At 40.5% G+C, this 21,344-nt stretch overlaps 1 protein-coding gene across 2 annotated transcripts; it reads left to right on the plus strand.

The window, feature by feature from the left end:
* Nucleotides 1–1,007: 1,007 nt before the first annotated feature.
* Nucleotides 1,008–13,178, plus strand: ESD (esterase D). Of its 2 annotated transcripts, XM_010286707.1 has the most exons (8): nucleotides 1,008–1,082; nucleotides 2,030–2,118; nucleotides 3,922–4,020; nucleotides 6,954–7,078; nucleotides 8,071–8,190; nucleotides 9,834–9,932; nucleotides 11,775–11,942; nucleotides 12,964–13,178. In XM_010286707.1, the coding sequence occupies exons 1-8, from the start codon at nucleotides 1,015–1,017 to the stop codon at nucleotides 13,042–13,044; spliced, it is 849 nt and encodes a 282-aa protein (XP_010285009.1). In that variant the 5' UTR covers nucleotides 1,008–1,014; the 3' UTR covers nucleotides 13,045–13,178. The 2 variants fall into 2 exon arrangements, with proteins under 2 accessions (XP_010285009.1, XP_010285010.1); XM_010286708.1 differs by lacking the exon at nucleotides 2,030–2,118.
* Nucleotides 13,179–21,344: the final 8,166 nt, after the last annotated feature.

The raw sequence follows: 21,344 nt of genomic DNA on the forward strand, positions 1-21,344 counted from the left end.
GGTGTCCCGAGCCGCTCGGCGCCTGCGTGCCTCTGCAGCGGGCCTGGCTTGGTGCTGCCGTCGGGATGGGCGCCCCGCGACTCCAGCCCCACGGGGGTGGTAGAAGACAATGAAGAGGCCCCGAGGGTTGTCCGTGGTGCGGGGTTTTTCCTGCGCGGTGCACCGTAGGACTGCGCAGATCTGAGGGAGGGAACGTTTTCATTTTGACGTTTGTTTCCCGGTGTCTCCTCAGGATTTTATTGTGTGCCGACCCTTCAGGCCGCTTCCCCTTTCGGCTGCCTAGTTGGCCTTACTTTCCATGCAAACTGACAGCGCCTCCATTTGTGTCAACCTTCCTGAGTTTCCTTAGCAAGGTTGCCATGAGGGCACTTCCAGCTGTTTTAAAACGCCCATGACTCTTCCTTTGCTTGTATTTTTCATACTGTTTCCTGTGGAAATAAGCCTTCTGCTTCTCTCTGAGGCCTGTGTTTCTGCTGTCCCCCAGACTTTTAGAATAAAGTAATTAATTTCCATCAAAGGTGATTACAGTCCTCAGTATTGTGGTAGTTAGTGGCTGGGTACTGGCACACAGCAAAGGAAAGGTGGGAGCAGGTTATCTCCTGCATGGTCATCGTGGAGGCAGTGGCGTGGCCACTCATCACAGGCAGCTCCAGGCTAACCACAGCACGTGAGATTTCTTGTCCGGTAGCAGTATTGGTAGAAGGAGAGCAAGCTATGGTTGCTGCAGAGGTAAAGGTGGTTGGAGATGTGGGTCTGTAGGAAAGCAGGAAGGCTTTATTCTGCTCGCAAGAGTTCATTTCCCCCTCCCTCCATTTCTGTGGGGAAATAGAAAGTTAATGAAATATTAGAAAGTGTTTGCAGGAGATTCTTTTTTCTGAAAAACTGTGGCATTAAACAAAGATGCTTTAAGTTGTATTCAGCTTTTCTGTTCTCATAACTCACTACAAGTCCAGGAATGTTTTATTTTCAAATTTAACTTACTCCTTTTTTTTTTTTTTTTCTTCAGTTAAAGCCATGGCACTGAAACAAGTTTCCAGCAATAAATGCTGTGAGGGTTTCCAGAAGGTGTTTGAACATGACAGGTAAACACTACAAAAGCAACCTAGATGTTTGGCATGGGGCTATGAATCCATACTGTCACTGCTGTCAGTGTTCTCAGTCTGCAGGAAAATAGTGTGTTCTCACTAATATCTGTATTTCAGTACGGATTGCTGTCTACTGCTGAATTGGCTTTGTTCTTGCATTTCTGTGTTAATGTTTAACAAGTCTAGTGTACTTAGTGCTGCGGATCTGATATGCGGAGCCAGTATTTTTACTTTTGAAAATGAAGCTCCATTACTTTGGGTTGTCCTGTTTGCATCACAGACATTTGCCATGTGTACAAAGTTCCATTCACTCTGCTGGGTATTTCACTTCTATGCACTCTTGAAAAATGCTGTGAGCAGGCAGATGCAGTGGATGGATTGTTGTTTGATGAAGATGAACAGAAAGAGATGTGTGGTTTTTTTTTTTTTTCATTTCTGAGCCAAAGAAAAAAAAATCACTAGTTATGCTTAGATAAGCTTTTATTGGCAGTTTTAGGCTTTAGTATTAACTGGGCAATAAGTTAGTCTGTAGCCTTAGCAGACTGAAAACCTCTCTTGCTGGGGCATGCTGTGCAGTGTGTGTTCTGCAAGTCATGTGGACGTGTTCATCAGTAAAAATTACTCTCCAATTTAATAGGCAAAACTCAAGTTAAATATTGCTGGGGTTCAAAATTCAATTTGCAAACTGTTCTGGGTTAGCAGCACTGCAAAAATGTGGCTTGTTTGTAAGTCTCTGTTTTAAGTATATTCAGAACAAGGTAGGAGAGTTAGCTGTTGTCAATTCAAATTTTAAAATTGCTTTTCACTTCATTTAACTTAGTTGTTATAATTCAGTGACCCAGTCTCCCTTTGAATGAAATGCATTGATTCAACTTTCTTTTTTTAATGTTAGTGACCTTGTTAATTAAGTATAGATGATAACAAGGAGTATTTTATTAATACAGTGCAGAGCTAAAATGCAAAATGAAATTTGGAATCTACTTGCCTCCAAAAGCAGAAACTGGAAAGTGTCCTGTGCTGTACTGGCTCTCAGGTAAGTAACTGAATTTCAGTAACTTAAAAAAGATAATCTTAAGCATGTTTAAGCTACTGCACTACTACAGTTCCTGAAAACCGGGTGTAGAGATGCTACAGGGGCAGCTCGTGCATTCCACAAAAGATGGTCTTCTGGAATACATGTTTACTTCAAGTGTATTTTGATAAAGTTCGATGCTCAGTTTTCAAAATGTTCTACTGTTTTGTTCCAGAGTTTACATACTTTTTGTTCTAAAACATATGTATTTAAAGGTTCTCCTGAAAGGCCTTCGCATTGGGACACCTCCTGCATCCCTTTGTCTATGTCAGGCTGCTTCAGCTAACAGGATAGGGGGCAAAATCTGGCCCATGGCAGCCAGCAAATTTGTCCTCTGGACCCCAACTTTATCTGAGTGCCATTTTTCAGGGAGCAACCGGTGAACTTGGAAAGGGAGGTGCTGTTAGCTGCCTTGGCGCACGCACATCTAGAGTGAGGTGGGATCAGAAAAGGCCAGGGCTGAAGAGGGTTGTGTGGCAGGAGTGAAGCCGTCTCATCAACAGCATCATTCCTTCATTGCTCTAGCTCCTGCAGTGTTCCATCCAGCTGTCTTATCCAGCTGCTGTCTTGCTGGATATAAGGCAAGCTAGGATAAGACTGTGTGGACAAACATGCACTCCTGGTTATCTTGGCTTTGTTCCTCTGCCCTGTTTGTGTCATCTCCCACAGTGCTGGGTCTTGCACCAAAAATGCATAAATAATGTTAAGGCATTGCTTTCAAAATGGTCAGATACATGTTGGTGATGGCTCCAGGATTAATTAATTAATTACATCCTTTTTTTTTCCCTGTTATTCAAAGTGAAAAGCAGAAGCTATGTCTGTTCTCTAATTTTAAGGAGTTGCTTTATTGAGACTCGTGCTTAGAAAGTTGGAGAATTGACTGGTAGTATGGAGACTGTATTCCTTGTATGTATTAAGTTCACAAAATAGCTAGTAGATCTGATTTGTAGAATGATAGTGTACGGGGTAAAAATGTTTCCCCTTGAAGTAGAAAGCACCAAAATTGTCTGAAGACCTCTGAGTCATGCAGCACATTTTTTTTTTTTTAATCTAAACCATGCTATCTTGGCTAGTCTATCAGTCAGATTAGGTTATTTGCAACTTGTCCTCAGAGAAAACTAGAATCATTAACCCCTCTCAAATGGCACAGTGAGTTAAAAATGAAATATTGGTGTGCAGTATTATTTATTTGTAATTGGACTTCAGTTGGACCTGCTGCAGTACAAAAGATGTGAATTGCTGGGGCTTTTGAAGCCAAAGTCCTGACAGGCCTTTATCCTGTCTAAAGGATGTAAAATTTGTCAGACCACATGTATAATTCTGTAATGCAAACAGCTGAAGTGGCAGTAGAGAGAAAAATACAGTTGCAGGGATAGATGTCAGAAGTTAACACTGTTAACCTTAGCAACAGTGTCTGTAGTCAATGGATTTAAATACACAGCACTTGAGGAAACTGTATGTGCCACATGAGTAGGCGCTCAAGGGTGTACAGAGTACACCTTGACCTGGTTTTGATCAAATGTTAGTGTGACTAGATGCGAACGTGCCACTGTGTCTGTTTTGTAAGCGTGACTAGATGTGAGTGTGCCACTGTGTCTGTTTCTGTGGGTTATTAAGTGTTGCTGAACCTGGTGAAAAGACTTTCCCATGTTTATAGAGGTAGGAATCCCTCTTGTTTTTCAAAACCTTTTCTGTCAAAAAAAAGGTTTTTTGAAACTAGTGTGCTGTGAGCAATATGTAACCAATAATATTTTATTTCTCTAGGGTTAACTTGCACAGAACAGAATTTTATAACGAAAGCTGGTTTTCATCAAGCTGCAGCTGAACACGGCCTTATTGTAGTCGCACCAGACACAAGCCCACGTAAGTTTTAGTAAGAGACATGGTAACAGTCATTACACTGAAGTACAATGCCTCTATCCTCAAAGAATGGAGTGCAGCAGTTTGCTACAAAATGTGTTGCCCATCTGAGTCAGAATATGACCTCACCTTTACGTCTTGCATTGTTTGCTAGATTATATTGCCTATATTCTTAATAATTTGGTTTGACATTTGAAACTCTTGTATTGTCACGGCACTAAAACTAAAACAAAGGGGTTGTTGAGTTCAGCATGAAGGAGGAGAGGGAAGAAAAGGAAAGCAAGAGGCCTATGTTATCAGGGACACTTGCCTGCACTTTGTGGCTTGCTGAGACTTTAAAAAATCTGCAGAACTGTGTTGTCACACAAAGATGTAATGTTGACTCTTTATTGTATTCTGTCTTCTAAAGCTGATTAAATAGATGTCTCCAGAGGATTCCAATACTTAGAAAAGCAAACCAGAAACCCTTCTGCCCTGCAGCTGCAATAGACTGCTGATGAACTTTTTTTTTAAATGTACTGTTATTTGTATAAGGCTGAGCTTATGTGTGGTTTGGGAAACCTGAAAATGCTGGATCTGCAGTTACAGAAAATACAGTCATCTGGGGATCCAGTGTATTATGTTTAGTATTTGCTGTATTCTGCTAAAGTCTCCTGAGTGCTGTATACAAAGGTGGCAGTCTTCTACTGTTTCCCAGGCTTTAGTGGGTCAGATCTGAACACAGGTAATATGGGTATGAAGTGGTGGTCTTTGCAGAAAATACTTTTCATATCTAGGTTTTGAAGTTGTGTCAGGTCAAAGAACAGAAATGCGTGTTTCTACTTAAGAAGAGGGACAGAAGAGCAAAACTTGTGTATTAATGAACTTTACACTTCATTGTTGCTATTTGCTACAGGGTAGAGATGGGCACTTAGCCTTTGCATTATTCACATTGGGTAATTAAACTGCGACTTGTTTTCGTTGTTGTCTGTGTAAGTTGTGTCTACCAATGTGTAGTTCATTGGTTTGTCCATTGTCTTTCAAAACCCTCTTTGCAGCTTCTCTCTTCCTTTTAGTCTAGTAAGTGATCAGGATTGCTCTGCTATCTAGATGAATTTCAGGATGTGTTTCCTATTATACTCATAATTTGTAACTCAGAGACCCCAGATGTTCTTAAATCTCTTTGAGCTGTCTGGAGAAACAAGTGAAGAACAGTTCAAATGTTATCACAAATTTAAGAGATCTGAGCATGTGTAGTGAAAATGCTTATATGTGCTTTATAACTGTGTAGTTACGACTACAAAGAATCAAAGAATAGTTTGTGTTGGAAAGGACCTTCAAAGGTCATCTAATCCAATCCCCCTGCAATGAGCAGGGACAGGTTGCCCAGAGCCTCATCCAACCTGACCTGGAATGTTTCCAGGGATGGGGCATTCCACCACCTCTCTGGGCAAGCTGTGCCCAGGTTTCACCATGAGAATTACCTTCCAGGAGCTAGGAGATGTATCTGTATGGGGAAAAAGGCTGCATGAAAACATGAAATACCTGTCATTACAGACCCTCTGTCAGGCCCTGATAGACTTTACTTTTCCTGCTTCATAGAAGTTTGCTTTTCCACACAGGTGTGCTGAGCAGTATTTTGCAGGTTCCTTTTCAAATTTTGTTTTTTTCAAGGCTTCCCTTAAATTTCTTTTAGGAAAATCAGCATTGCCTTCATTGCCTGGCAGGACTTTCTGAGTTTTTGTCTATCTCTGAGGGACCAAAGATAGACTTTATATCCAACACGTTATGTAAGCACGCCCAGTCCCTGTGACTGCTGGACCGTTGAATTACAAAATCAGTCAGTGTTCAAGGGCACATCACTAGAGCAAACTCAACCTTGATACCTGTAAAAATCTGATTTCACACTGTGACAGGGTGGCAGGTATCTCTGCACAAATTGTCAGGGACTGTCAAATTACACATAGGTTTGCAGTGTAACCTGACAGTGGTGAAAGCCCATGTAATTTGGGGTTGCAGAAACTAGGAACATTTTGGAGAAAGGGAGGCCATTATTTCCTGTCACATATACCTTGAAATATTACATTCTGTTCTGCAAACCAGGCTGGTAAATCACAGGCTAATCAAAGGGAGAGTAAGAGAGGACTGGATGGAATGTATTGACTTTCAAGGAGACATCTACAAATTTAGTGTGAAAGTGTAGCCTTGGAAAAGGGGATGCAACCCTGCAGTTACTGAAAGAAGAAATTACTTAAGTTTTATGAGGAGTTATAGGTGGGAGCAATGAAATGACTTGCAGAAAAGGTAAAATTGTATACTTAAAAAATTATAGGAACAGTAAGTGTTATTATGCTGTTGAATCTTAAAAAGGGAGGTGTAGCAGACATTATTTGAAGCCCATAAACTGATCTGGACACACCATTTGGTGATATATGGTTCTGTCCTTCTGGGGGAAAGAAAATTTTCTACAGTTTCTCACATAGTTTCTTGTACTTGGTAGGATGGGTTCTAATAACTGAAATAAGCTGATAGCACCAATTAACAAGTGTCAACCTGGGTAAATTGGATGAAGTTTTACAGAATTCATTTAGGAGAGATCTGTATGTTATGTTTATTTATGAAGGGATACTGAAACAGGTTAGAAGTTGGACACATCTGTAGGTAATACCTAAGTGGCATTTTGAAAGCATCATTGAAATAACACTTGAAAACACTGTACTAATGAATGAAAATCTGAATTGTCTTATAATTGGAGGAGTAGAGACATGTTGATTGAGAAACTTGTGTCCCAAGTTTCTGATTTATATGGTGGGTTCTCCAATTCTAAGCATCTAGTAAAGGAAAGACAGTAACTATAGAAAGAATTTTCCCAAGTTTCTGATTTATATGGTGGGTTCTCCAATTCTAAGCATCTAGTAAAGGAAAGACAGTAACTATAGAAAGAATTTTCATGGTAGGTGGCTGCAATGTTGAAGGAGAAGATGAAAGCTGGGATTTTGGCACTGGTGCTGGTTTTTATGTGGATGCCACTGAAGATCCGTGGAAAACAAACTACAGAATGTATTCCTACATAAAGGATGAGGTAATTTTGCTGCTGGGTTCTCCTGGTGGTGTTGGGTAAGATAAAGAAGGGGTGCGGTTCGGTCATGCTCTTTGTTCCTAGCACCAAAGCTTGCTTAAGGTGATATTGGTAACCTGTGGATCGTTTGTCATTTTCTTGCTGTCCTCTTTCATAAAAGGAATTTATTAGATTGGATTTATCCAGTTGTTAGGCCTTTCCTCACCAAACAGGTACCATCATAGAACTGAGAAGGCAGAGAACTGCAGCACAGAGATGATAACACCCAGCAGGGCTTGAGGAGGAACTCCTTGAGTCTGCTTTCCTGCCAGAGATGCCACAGGGTTGGCCTACACTTCTAATCTTGATTCATCAGTTGTGCAATCCCTGCTCTCGCAAAGTGTCTACGCTGCTGCTTCTGAAACAACCCGCTGCATTTCACTGCACCAGTACTTCAGTTGTATTGCTTATTTAGACTGTTTTCACTGTCTGTCTTGGGAGGGTGGGATGGTGGTTTTCTTCTTTTTGTTTTTTAAGTGGGTGTAAAAAGTGGGCCTTGAGATATATATCAGAAAGGTAAGTGTCCAGTTTACTCTGCATGTGGTTTGTGTGGTCTGGATTAAAACTAAAATTGATGGGAATATGGGAAGCAAATAATCTCCCGAGAACAATTTTTCATTCTGGTCACTTACGGGAGCACATACATATTTATGAATCTATTAAAATAAGGCTATGTTTATTAGGAAATGCCCACATCTTGTGTTACAGGGTTATGATAGATTTCCGTAGAGGTAGTTTGAGTTACTTATTATCAGATTAATTTTTTTCTTTTGAGTTTACCGTCCCATTCAAATTGCTTTCAGGCCCTGAGCACAAATCTCAGGCTAGAACCAAAGATGTGCCTTTGGTTTCAGTGGCTTCCTGTCATTAAAACATGTTAGTTATTTGTGTGCTTTTTTTCCTTAAACATACTCAAGCTACTTTAATGTTTTTATTACACTGTTGTTCCTTTACAGCTGCCTAAACTAATAAATGCCAATTTTCCAACTGACCCTGAACGGATGTCTATTTCTGGGCATTCCATGGGAGGTCATGGAGCTCTTATTCTTGCTCTGAAGAATCCTGGAAAGTACAAAGTAAGATATAATACAGCTTATATGAGGTATACTGAGGCTTATACAGATTTCTATAGAAGTAAAGAAAGAGAACAATACCAAGTTCTGTTATAGCATTAAATGTATAAATAGTTTTAATTGTAGCAGTTCATTGATACCTAGTATTAGAATATGGAAAATTGCCACAAACACCACTCTGGAATGTGCATGTCAGTAAAGTTTAAAAAAATCTGGTAATTCTAGAAGTTAAAAGTTCAGTTCCTTTTGGATGATGCTACAGCTTTTGCAAACCAATTGTTATATTTAAATGTAAACAGGCCCGTTCTAGCTCTGGAGTTAATTCATGCTGCCAGTATTGTCTAGAAATCTAGTTGTGGGATTTGCCGTATCTTTTCAAATCGTCTTACTCATTTTGGAGCTTCTATTACCAGCAAAGCCTTTTGCCATCATTATATGTGCGTTTGCTTAGAATATATTGCAGAGTCTGTTAACTCCAACTGATAGGTGGACATCCCCCCAACCCACCGCCCCTTTTCCCCCCTCCTTGAGATTTGCATGTCAGCTTTCCTAAAGATTGCTTTTTGGAGTATCTGAATTTTGGTATTCTGAAGTTGTGTTCATTTGTATTCTACTTGAACCTAAATCAAGCGTGCTGGAACTAATTTGCCTTTTCTTTATTCTCACGAGGGTTGAGAGAAATTTTTTCTCTTTGGAGATGCGCTTATGTAAAATGTGTTTCTGAGGGAGAATCAGGCATTGGTGTTTGAGAGGTGAGGGGCTCTGCCTTTGTGGATCAGTCCTTTTGTGGGCTGCTCTGGCCCTACACTTTGTGGTCAGCTGCTGCAAAAATGGAACTGCATTTTGGAAAATAGCATAATGTTTGCGCAGTGTCATTATCTTAGCATTATAAGAGAGTTGAGTGTAAGGTAAAGTTGTTGTTTTTTATCTCTCCTTCTTATCTTTTGGAGCCAGTAGTTCAGAAATTTCCGTTTTCACTGTTGGGACTTAACTGTTAATTGTATTATCTAAAAGAATTAAACATTAAATTGAAAATACCAAAATCCAGGAGAACTGGCAGCAGCTCCTGGTATAAGAGTGAAAATACTGATGTCCCAGGGCCAAATCCAAAATAAGAATGTAAGAATAGGGCTTGCACTTCTGTCAGCAGTAACCTGGAGTTGTGATCTGAAATGCACTTTTCTTGACCTCTGATCCTGGTGGAACATAAGTTCACCAGACACTGTTGCATGCTTAGGCTGGCTGAGCAGCCCCATGCCTCAGGCTTTCATTATGCTCTGCCAAAATCCAATTGGAGATGAAATGGTCCCACACTCTGACCATGCTGACCCAACAGTAAACTTAAGATCCTTCTCTGAAGGGAATGCAAGCCAACATGTCCCAGCAAGGGAGGGAACAGGGCATCCAGCCCTGCCTTTTGTAGTTTGGCTGATGTACAAAAAGGAAAGCAAAACTGCGGGGCTAGAAAGGACAAGTAAGACCGAAGTAGGATAACGATTAGGGCACCTAGCTCAGAGGTTTGAGGGAGTCCTGGATTCTGGCAGTAACTTCAAAACAATTTTTGAAAAGGCTTTTCATTTGCATGTTAGTTAGATGAAATCACGTTTCTTAACTCGTGGGTTTTTTCATGCTTTCTTCCTGGACAGTCTGTATCAGCATTTGCTCCTATCTGCAACCCAATTCAGTGTCAGTGGGGGAAGAAAGCCCTTGGTGGATATCTGGGATCAGATGTAAGCAAATGGGAGGTATGTGTTGCAACTGCAGTCCTTTAATAACACATGAATGAGTGATCTGTAAATACACCACAGCAGGAGTCTGGAACAAAACTGGGGTGCCTCTGAGCTGGTACTGCTGGTTTTGCTACACCCCTAAGCATGGGTAAACATTATATATTTCTGGTGGGTATGACTTGCTGTTGCCTGATGATGCTTATAACAAATGAAATGAGATAGAAGGCTCTCATCAAAGTGACTGAATTCCTCCCTGTTTTATGAAGATCTTAAAATCTGGGCTAAGAAGAATTATGAGCAGTCTGAGACTTTCTCTAACCCATGATGGCAGTGAGCAGTTTAAAAGAGAGTTAGGCTATGGCCTGTCTCTCAAAAATTCAGTTCTCAATATACAAAACAGATGTTTTTTGTAGTAGACTGAGAGACTGCTGCAAACTGTTCAGAGATTGATGAGGCTCATGGCATCTGCAGGGGCAGCCTGCTGGAGGCAGCTAGAAGAGGAGCCCGTTGTATACTTGGAAATTGGTATCCTGTAGAACAGGATTAAACCAGACAAAGTTAGGGCTCCAGGGCCCTAATTTTGAAATATAAGTAGTTGTATGTGAATAGCTAAGATAGATACAAAAATGTTTGTGTGCATGTTGCTGCATTATTTGGGCAGCCTTCAGTATTTTTAATCTCAGCATAAACATTGCACTGTATTTCTAGAATTAAGTTAGAAGGGATCATCATGACCAGGTACTCTGATTTCCTTGTAAATAAACACAAGCTGTACTTAAATCCCTTGTAAATTGGATTAAAGTATCTCTTAGGAAAAAATCCAAGTCTGCTTAAAACATTACAGGAATGGAGAGCACTAGCTGCTTTCACAATTGTTAATAGAGTGGTTTGTATATTTAGAAATCACCAGTTAAACTTGCTTACACTTAACATAATGATTTTATTTTTGGGGAAAAAAACGTTTTCTAGCCCCTTAACTTGCATTGGAGGAATTCTGCAAACCCAGTCCAGTAGATCAACAGCAGGCATCAGGAATAGACTTAGACCTCTGATCACTGTATTTCTGCTTAAAATTGCCGTGTAAATATGTGCATGGATCATTTTATACCATGGCCACAGTGCTTTGCTGAGTCCAACCTCCCATTTCCATTGCAGTGTTATTTCTGGATCTGGTGGCATCATCTGGCTCTGGTGCCTTGGTGTAGGACTGTGCATTTTGCTGTCTGGTGGTGATTTGTCTTCTCCATTTAAAGGATTTTTTTTTTTTTTTGGAGCATGTGCCAAGCACAGGACACCAGAGGAAACATGTTCCCCATCCACAGTTACATTTTGAGACATGTATGTTAATAGTCTTTCATTTATGCTGTATGTACCATTTTTGTTTCTCAGTTGTGCAAAGTTTTCTTGGGCAAATTATCATGGTAACCTTCGGGTTAAATGCCTTCCATGAGCACAGTTGTGTTACAGCGGTGTTTTGACCCTTAGCTGCCAAAATAGTTACATCAAGATACCAAGTTATTTTGGCAGGATCTAGTTTCTCTACAAGCATGTGAATTGGTACTAGATTATATTGCTGTTCTTTGATTCTGTATGAATTTAGCCGTGGGATGGATGTTCTTTTTGGTCAAACTGACAACTTGGTAATTACTTAAATGTACTATTTGCCATTTTTAAAACATAGGTATTACTTTTCAGTTGTCTGGAACTTCCCCAGATTTTTTGCTCTTCCAAAGTGTAATTTGATGTCTGCATCACTATCACCAAGTACTCTATATATTCCATTCTTTTCTTGCAGTCAGCAAATTTGACCCAGTCTAATGTATGTAACTGACTGTTGTTTCTCTTTTATTTCTGCAGGCATATGATGCTACACAACTTGTGAAGTCCTATCCAGACTCTCACCTGGACATTTTGATTGATCAAGGCAAAGATGACCAGTTCCTATCAGCGGGCCAGTTATTGCCTGATAACTTCATCGCTGCCTGCACAGAGCGGAAAATCCCGGTAGTCTTTAGACTGCAGCAGGCAAGTTGCTTCTGCAGTCCTTGATTGTTGGGTTCTTACTTTGTGATTTTTGGGTCTATGTGGCAGGTAGTGAAGAGAGTGTCTCTTAATGGGGCGTGCTCTCAGTTACTTGTGAGTCTGTCCCTGGCCAAGTGAGGAAGAGGGTGAGAAGTGACATTTTCCTTAATATCAGCCACCAAAGGAGTGCAATATCCGTCAGATTCAGCTGTTTTTCACCACCAGGTGGGGTCATGATTTTAGTTTCAACAAGCTGATCCCTCAAGCTTGATCCCACTCAGGCTGCCAGTGGTTGGCTGAAGAAGCAGCATTCATGATTTTAATAGGTATCACAGTCACTGTACAAGCCAAGTGGCAGATGCTGGATTCCTGTCTGTACTGTGGGTGTTGTGTTTAGCGTAAAACTCTGTGATTTAGTTTGTGTGTGTTTTTGTAAATGGGGAAAGGTGTGGAACTGCTTGAAATCTTAGATTCATTTAAAGACCCAGGTGGAAGGATTGTTCTTTCCTGTAGTGCAGTGACCCAGACCAGCACTGTCCTGAGAGCACTGGAGTCTTTGTACGTGACTGACAACTTCAGGCCAGACCCAGTCAGGGGCTCAGCTGTGGACAATGAGGGATTGTCCTCTCTGATTTGTCATAAGCCCTGCACCAAAATACATAGTTAGTGCTGACAAAGTGGAGTAGTTCAAAGGCTTACATGTCATTTTAGCATGGTGCTGGAGCAGTGATTCAGACCTGGGCTGTGTTCTCCTTATACCCTGTGTTTTGCCGGGAGGACCATGCCAGTGAGGGGAACTGTTATCTCAGATTGCATCTCGCTCTGCAGCTGATGCTTGCTGTTACCCATCTGTAATTTACATGCCCAGATTAGGGCAGGTTAAGGTACTTACTGTTTGTTTAGCTTCCTAGTCTTCATATATACTTAACCTGTGAGGTTAGTCACTTTCCTAGGAGAGAGCTTAGCATGATTGCTTTATCATGAACTATATGTATTTGCTAATTTCTTTGTTGTTCTTTTCTAGGGTTATGATCACAGCTATTTTTTCATTGCTACATTTATTAACGACCACATCAAACACCATGCAAAATACCTCAATGCTTGAACCATTTGGATGTGAGCGTCATCTGTCCAATATGAATCAAGGGATAGAGGTGAACTAAACAAAAATCAATTGCTGAAGTAGTGTCGGTGAAATGGAGCTCTTCTGATTGTACTGCTAAGAAAAATAAAAGTCCCACTTAATTTGATGTGTGTGCTTTAGAGTAAGTATTTTCAATGTTCCTGCATGCTTCGAAAACTCTCACAACACCATGAAGGTGCATGCTGTGTTCTAGGTCAAAATGAAAATTAGCAGATGAGTGAGTTAGTTTCAGACTGCGAATGTGGGTATGTACTTGGGCCCTCAAGAAAGTTTCTAGTGCAATGACACAGAGAATATTAATAACAACAGCGTGCCTCTTCAGCTAATTAAATACCAGGGATCGCTTCATCATTGAATGCTGAAGGAAGTTGCTAGTGGCACAACCAATCAAGCTACTTAATTAATCTGAAGTGGTTGGTGTATTTTTCCTTGACCTGTCTAAATACATTCCAAGGACAAAGTCTGGTGAATATTCTGGAGAATACAGACAAAAGCTTGCTATGCAGAATGGTTTACTGTCCTGTGCGTTATTAACATCAAATATCTGAAGAGTATTTCATGGATGATACTTAAAGAAAAGACCTTTTAAACACCATGTGAAGGAAGCAGTCTGTAGTTATGGAGGGGTTTTTTAATCTCCACTTGCCTTTGATTATTGCTGAATGTTAAAGGCTTATGGTGTTTCTGGGTTTCTTAGACTTGACAGGGCTCAGAGGAAACTGATAAACATCTGAAAAAAGCAATCCCCATCTATAGATGATCTGATATCTCATTGTTAAAAACAAGTCTGCGTATTTTACAGAAAATGGCAGAATTTAGGCCTGATAGTTGTAGATCTAGAATAGTTCCCAGCAGTATAATTCTGCCAGCTACCTGTGGGGCAAGAACACAGATTGTATCTCACATTCAGGCAATCCATGAGAAAGCGGAGTTTACAAGTGTTCAGCTGAACCTGCATCGTTGCTCAAACCTTGACTCACTCTTGCCAGAGGACATATCAGGGCAGGTGTAGAAGTGGTTTGCTTTTGTAAGCAATGCTGAATGTTCTCCTGTTTCTCTGGCCCCTGCTAGATTCCAGGTTGCAGGGAGGCTGATGCTGAGAACTTTGGTTTCTGTTAGTGGTGACAGGCTTAAGTTATGTATTGACATTTATCAGTCTTGCATCTACCTATTTCTGAAGTAAGCTTAGATGGCTGGGGAAATATGACTGTGCATTGCAAGAGTTCTCTGAAACGCTGAACGCAGGTTTTCCTCACCGTGTGGATTTACAAGACACCAACTCCTCCTTTCTTATAAAGTAGGGCACTGACATAAAAATTTTAAGCCACAAGTGCTAAACATTTAAATTTTTCCACTCCCACAACATCAAAATTGTTTGTTTAAACAAAAAAACCTTGCTCAAAGGTTTGTTTAATGTGTGGCAGCAGCTTCTAGTTGTTTCTCCCCACCAGCAACCAGGCAGCTGCTCTGCTGCTGTAGCCAGTGAATGAATCTGGGCTGTGTCTAATACTGGACTGGAGCAGGTGTGTGCTGTGCTTGTACTGCAGCCTTGTGCCAAGTACTACGAACAGAGTAGCAGTGGAGTCAGGCTGTTAATTTGGTGCAGGTACTTATAATGATAAATGTTTCCTTCTGTTACCTGTCAAAGCTAGTATTTTTTGCCTAATGCATTCTAATGATAATTGTATTTAAGGGAAAGGGGCATGCCTTTTTTTTCATTCCCTAACAGGAGTGTATGCACCTGCATATTATATTAGAGGAGATTAAAAAGGAGGTTTAACCCTGTAATTTACTGCAAGTGCTTTTAAACCACCAAGGGAGTGGGTTAATGGTAGGCTTGCCCTGCATGGGGAAAAGGCACTCTTTCATACTTGATAAATCTATATGGCATAATTCTGAGTTTCCCATTATACTGTGGATGGTTGTGGGGAGCTTTATTTCCTGTATCCTTAATTTACAGTCTCCAGCAGGAGATCAATTACTATATCAGCTTCCCCAAACAACTGCACAGCTACAGTTTTGGAACTGAAAATCCCTGTCATATTTTCCACTTGGTGCTCCTCCTAATAATTGCCTGCCCTCCTGCGCCATTTGCTTTCTTGACAAAACTTCACATTTATGTGCACTGCTGCCTTCCTCCTTCAGAAGGACTTCCTGTTGCCTCACTTGTGGGCAGGAGCACATTCACGTGTCTGTCTGACAGGCTCTTGCGAGTCCACAGGAACTTGCTTTGGAAGTCGGTGAACTCAAGGCTTCATAGAAACTGCCCTGAGTTCTTATTAAAACTGGTGCTAGAGGGTTGACAAGGAAGGGGCCCTGGAGCTGCCCTGGTCCACAGGCTGCAAGTCCAGGACAGCACAAACCCGTGAGAAGACTTGGGGCGCTTGAATCAGTTGTGTGGACGGCTGCAGACACCAAGTGTCTTTGTGCCATCTTGATGAGAACTGTGTGAGGCTGCCAGTGCTCAAACTTCAGCTGCTTGCTGTTAAACAGGCTCCGCTCTCACCGAGGAGCAGCACCAGAGGACTGCTGCAGGACTCTTCCTACCTAAAGTAATGCTGATCCTAACGCAGCAATTGGTCAATCCTGGCTTTGTATCACAACAGCCACAAAGGCACTCAAGCTTCCTTGGCAATCAAAAGCAGGATGACCCCAGGACATTATTGCAGCAAGATCCTCTCCTTCCAAAATCCACTATCAAAAGTGAACACATACAGTCATAAAATCACCTGGTCGAGGTAAAGACGCTTCGCTAGCGAAATGAGAAAACGGCAGAACCTGTACTTCAGAAACCTGCACGGGAAAGAGAAGGCTGTATGCTATGGCCTACAAGCAGTAGTCCCTACTACCTGTTCCTGCAGAGACAGAAGGGCAAAGCAGCCTGGCACAGCCCTGCCGTATTGGCTTATCCCCGGGTCAGAAAGGGTTACTTGCATTATTGCTTGGATTCACTAGAATAAAGAAATAATCAGATTTCGGCAACCACTGACCTTCTCTCTAGGACTGGCAGGACATCTTAAGCAACAGGAGCAGCAAAGCTACAGGAAGCGACACCGAACTGACAACCCCCCAGTTACCAGCTGGACCCGCTTCCTAGTTTGGCTGCAATGTTCCTTTATTGGTGTGACATCATCACCTTCGCCATCCCCAAACCCTCATCCATCATTCCCAGTACTAAGCTCACCAAACACCATGTTTTACAAGAAACTGTCAGTCACAGGGGTACTCATTAAAGGGTTTCTACAAATAATATAGTTTAATTGTAACTATAGTAAAGATTTTTCTATATACATTATGTTCACTGCTTAGGGTGCTATAGATTTGCCATGCATGTTTTATTGCACATATAAATAGTGTACAAAGATTCATGAAGATTCTCTTTTTAGCCGTACAGGTTAAGACTGCATAAAAAAAGCTGTATTACAAAATATTTAGAGCTATTTATTTACAGCCAACTTCAAACAAATACTGAAAGACACTATCAATCAGGAGAAAAACAAAATTTTAATTATGAAAAAACAAGATTTGTCAAAATAATAATTACAAAGCTTCACGTTGCCATATATACATTGTAAAAAAATACTCAGGAAACCTGCATTTTATCCCTCAAGATGCAGAAAGCAATATTCCTATTTTTATACTCAATCTTTTAACGCTTTTAAAATTTGATAAACTCTGACTTGAAAACTTACTTTCTTTACATTGCTCATGCTTTTTGACAAAACAGATATTTGTGCAGCTCTGTAAAATATTAAAATACATTTTAATTTAGTGTTAAAGTGCACAGTACATTTTATAGGAAACAATGCTAGCTGCCAATCAAAATTACAATTTAAGTCACTGTTCCCTCTATAAAATAAACACTTTTCCTTTGGTTGAAGTAACTGGATATTCCATGCATACTGGACATCCCACTGTCTGCAAGTCCACTCTCCTCCTCCTGACGCGTTGCTGTCAATACCAGCGCAGTGGCAATTTGTGGTATTAAAACACGTCATCAGCATTCAAATACTGTATTAACCATTAAAAATCTGCTACTGGAATACCGGTGGTTTTAAATGCAGCGTCTGTGAACATGGTACGTGACTTTGCCTAGACACGTAGTAGTGACAAGTACGCACCATTCCTCCAAAAAGTCTTTATTACAATAGTTCTCTCCACCTTCTCTTGCTTAAACATTTAGTCCTCCCACCACACATCGCCTCTTTTTTTGTCATTATGCGTTTCGAACGCCCTGCTTGTGCGCACCCCTGGCCCCTAACAGCTAGCCTTGTCACCACGTGCAGCCTTCCCCTCCCGCTTGCCCAAGTTCCATCACCAGCTTCTCTCATGAAAGAAAAACGGATGTTCCAGGGCACCGTGAGAATTGCTGTGCTGGAACTTTTTGATCTAAAACACCTCTAATGTTTTAATAATAAATAATGCTTTTTAAAATCTCTTCTAAAAATTTAAAGTAGTGATGAGAAAAAGAATCCTATTTCCTATTGCTGACGTGGGATGAGAGGACTGATCCCGCAAACGTTCATTGTGCTTCATTCTGTGGGAAAATGATGGGAGGCTAGAAGGAGAAGCACTGTACCCAGCAGGCTGTATCTGGAAGATCAGGTCTTTGTGTCTGCCTTTGGCAATGTTAATAATAATTATTTTATTCTCGAAGGAATCCTTGAAGAAAACAATTAAAATTTCTTGGCTACCTGGTAAATCTTCTCGTTAATGTTCTTGTGCTATTTTTTATTATTTGTTCTGTAGTGCTGTAGTCTTTAAAAGAAATCAAGTTACAGTGCAAAATTATATTTCAAGACACATGATCCTAATGCACATCAGTCATTTTGTTGTGGCAAAAGTTAAATGTCTTGTGCATAGTAAAATAAGCAATCAAAAATACTTGTTCACATTTATTTTTCAAGTTTACTTTTTTTTTTTTTTTTTTTACAGTAAGAAACATCTATATACAGATAGAATGGGTGTGCTCTCAGTTTCAGCCAATTTAGTCTAGTGGGGGGAAAAGTGCTACTGGAATGTAGGAAACTCAATGGAATGCAGACAAATCTTTACCAATGTTCCACAAATTCAAGAAACAAAGAATGCCATTCCAGCTAGCTGTTCCTTTAATAGAAGCACCTATTTTGTTTGCTTTTTATCTTACATATTAGAAAATACAATTTACGGAGATCTAGAGCTACTGCACACCAAGTAGAATAAAAAATAACTAAATATTTATATTAAAATAAAGTGTTTAACCACAAAAAAGCAGTAATAAAATACAGTTTCCTAATTTACATTTTGCATCCAAAGGATGAATAACAACTCACTAATAAATAATATTTATATAAATATTTTATGTCAGGGTATTTTTAAAAGGCAACAGCCTGAAGCAACTGCAGAAAAACCTAACGTGGTAGAAGTCCAATTTACTCTCCCTCCTCCCTCCCCCAAATGATTACAATGATTCTCAGTTAAATAATACGAAGGTATCTTGCTGCAAGACAGCTGTGTATGCCACACATCTTTAACTGGTAGAGAGGTGGCTGTTTTAATAAGTACTGTACAAAGTGAGCTATAAAAAGCCGTGAAGCGCCAATATGCTCTATAAAATGTTTAAGTTTCTGGTTTGTACTTCGACACACATGTACAGTCTGAAAGATGCTTTTAAAAACAGAAGGATAAGAACACTCTTGGAGGACTGGTTTTTTTTTTTTTCAATGCAGTTTGAAAAGCCGGGCAGTATTTTGATTCTTTGATGGCACAGTGGAGCTGGTAACAGCAGAGATAGTAGTTTCATGTGAATAAAGCTTGTTTCACTGTGGTTACATCTAGCAATGCTTGAACTGTTATGCTGACTTTTACCAAGCCCTTTTCTTCTAGGATGTGATGTGGTAGGCAGAGCTTCTCCTAGAAAAAGACAAACAAAGGAGTAAAGATTAAGATATTCAATACTCACTGCAAAACTCTGCTTTACATGAGCACAGCTGGAACACAAAAAGCCCAACAAGCAGGAACCATGTCCTATTTTTAATTAAAAAGAACTTCCTGTGATTTTGCCAGAAAGCCTCTGATTTTGCCCGCGTTATACCTATGGATTAGTGAGAGATCTGTTAATACTCTGGGCCTCAGAAACCAAGCCGTTCTGTGGTCATTACAGTACGTAAACACCTTAACTAAGAGTGAAGGCCAGCAAGTACACACTGATCTTCCACCTACAGAGTGAGGTAACATGGCATTTGCCCATTGTTACATATATGGGTGAGTTTGGGGACAGAAGGCCGGTTTTATCAGTCAAAAAAAGTTCTACCACTGAGCCCAAGACAGGTAGGTCTTGGTCCCAGGGCACGCACCTTGAAAGCCACCCATTATACAGACTTTTCTGTAAACGCTGATGTTGTGCATTCAGTGGGTGAAGCGTAATTAGCAGCTTAGTTTGAAATACCCAGGAATCAACTTTATTCACGGTTAGGACACAGCAATCGTGGCCAAGATGAAACCTATTAGCTGTCCACAGAGGCTGTTTACACCAGCAGACTGTCTAACGGTAAATCCTGTATCTCCTACAGGTAACAAGACATCCCCAGTGACTAATTACAGAAAGCCTTGCTTGCAGAGGTAGCCTTGTGTCATGACTGGCTCTATCTTTGAAAAGAAGTTTTTCTTAATGTAACTGGGTATTCCCATTAATGAAATCCATGGAATTATGAAATCAGGCAGCAGGTTTATAAAAAAAAACATAAATGGAAAGGCTAGACTACATCACATAAACCATAATTACAACTGTGAGACTCACTACTACAACATGGAAGCCAAAGGCGTAAGTGGGGTGACAAAAATATACAGATAGAAAACAACCCAAACAATGCTATTAAACACAAACACGTGGATACAGCGTCTGGCCCATGGACGCCTGAAGCTGGGCATCTCAGATTGCTTGAAGTTTGAAAAGGCACCACCTGTGTGATCTAACCCTCTGTTCCTCCTCTACACCTCCAGACACGACCACCAGCAGGCACAGGACAGCGATTTCTGAAGAGAGTGGTGTTTTGACATTCTCAGTGTTGAATCTCTTAGCTGTTCAATAAACTCAGAGCTTCTAAAACTACTGATGCATTTCAGATGACATTTTAATTAATTACCTGCCTTCTCCTGAATACTCTTCTTGCTTCTGTATTGTCAACTAAGGGTCTCTTATTTTACCTTTATGCAGTTCATGGTCCTGTGTCACCCTTCCTCATATTCACATTGATTACATCTCCAACTTAAACATAGCTCATCTCTTCAGCCTCTCTTCTCATGACGCATTTTGCTCAGCTCTAGACCCTTTCCTTACCCCTGTGAACTCTTAAAACTAAATATAATATTCGGGATGATGGAACAGGAACTGGTACACACAAGAACAACGAGTACAGTTTTTAAGATGTTATGCACCTATGTTTACTGCTTTTATCTGCTTCCACTGTCGTCCTGTCTTTGCTCAGGAGATTTCCAGTGGGCCACAGCTCCATCAGAATACTACCAGTATTAAACAGCTGCTCCACTTCTTCTAATGTTTATGACTTTCTTTTGTTCGTATTTCCTTTATGCACAACCAACTTGCTTAAATATTCTGTGAAGTTCCTCACGCCCCATTCCAGCCTCAACGAGAGAAAAATTGCAAAACTTGACTTTCTTCTGTTCGTATTTCCTTTATGCACAACCAACACTTAGCTTGCTTAAATATTCTGTGAAGTTCCTCACGCCCCATTCCAGCCTCAACGAGAGAAAAATTGCAAAACTTACCTATTAACTACTGAACCTACAAAGTGAAAGCCAATTATGGCATCCGATACTGATGATTTTATATATATTTTATGTTGACATTTTTATTTACTACTTAAGCTGTTTTAATATTTATTATTTTATGTTTAAAAGATTTTTTAAACTTAATTTGTAATTTATTTTTTTTAAGGTTCACGGTTATAGCCCAGAACACCAAACACAAATGTCAATTCCTTCTGCATACACAGACCCAAGAAACAATTTCAGACAGATAACTTTCAAGGAGCTTGGCTGAGTAAGTCTGCAAGAGATGGACAACATACATTTCTCCCCAGGGAAGATGCTGCAACATTCTGGCGACCTGCTAATGCTGGGTTTCCACTTACATTCAGTTTGTGGATTCCGATTCACGTTGACCAAACAACTGCAGCAACTGCCTCCCATTCCTGCCTGCTACCCTGCCCCTCTCTGCTGGAGCTATTTGCCCAGTCAGCAAAAAGAATATCCCCATCTTG

The sequence above is a fragment of the Phaethon lepturus genome, unplaced genomic scaffold, assembly GCF_000687285.1.
Source record: "Phaethon lepturus isolate BGI_N335 unplaced genomic scaffold, ASM68728v1 scaffold4345, whole genome shotgun sequence".
Taxonomy (NCBI): domain Eukaryota; kingdom Metazoa; phylum Chordata; class Aves; order Phaethontiformes; family Phaethontidae; genus Phaethon; species Phaethon lepturus.

Excerpts from the sequence above, each read along its gene's own strand:
- ESD (XM_010286707.1), top strand. The coding sequence starts at position 1,015 with ATGGCACTGAAACAAGTTTCCAGCAATAAATGCTGTGAGGGTTTCCAG. Across the intron at positions 8,191-9,833 it reads AGAATCCTGGAAAGTACAAA|TCTGTATCAGCATTTGCTCC; the intron begins GTAAGATATAAT and ends CTTCCTGGACAG. Across the intron at positions 9,933-11,774 it reads CAGATGTAAGCAAATGGGAG|GCATATGATGCTACACAACT; the intron begins GTATGTGTTGCA and ends TTATTTCTGCAG.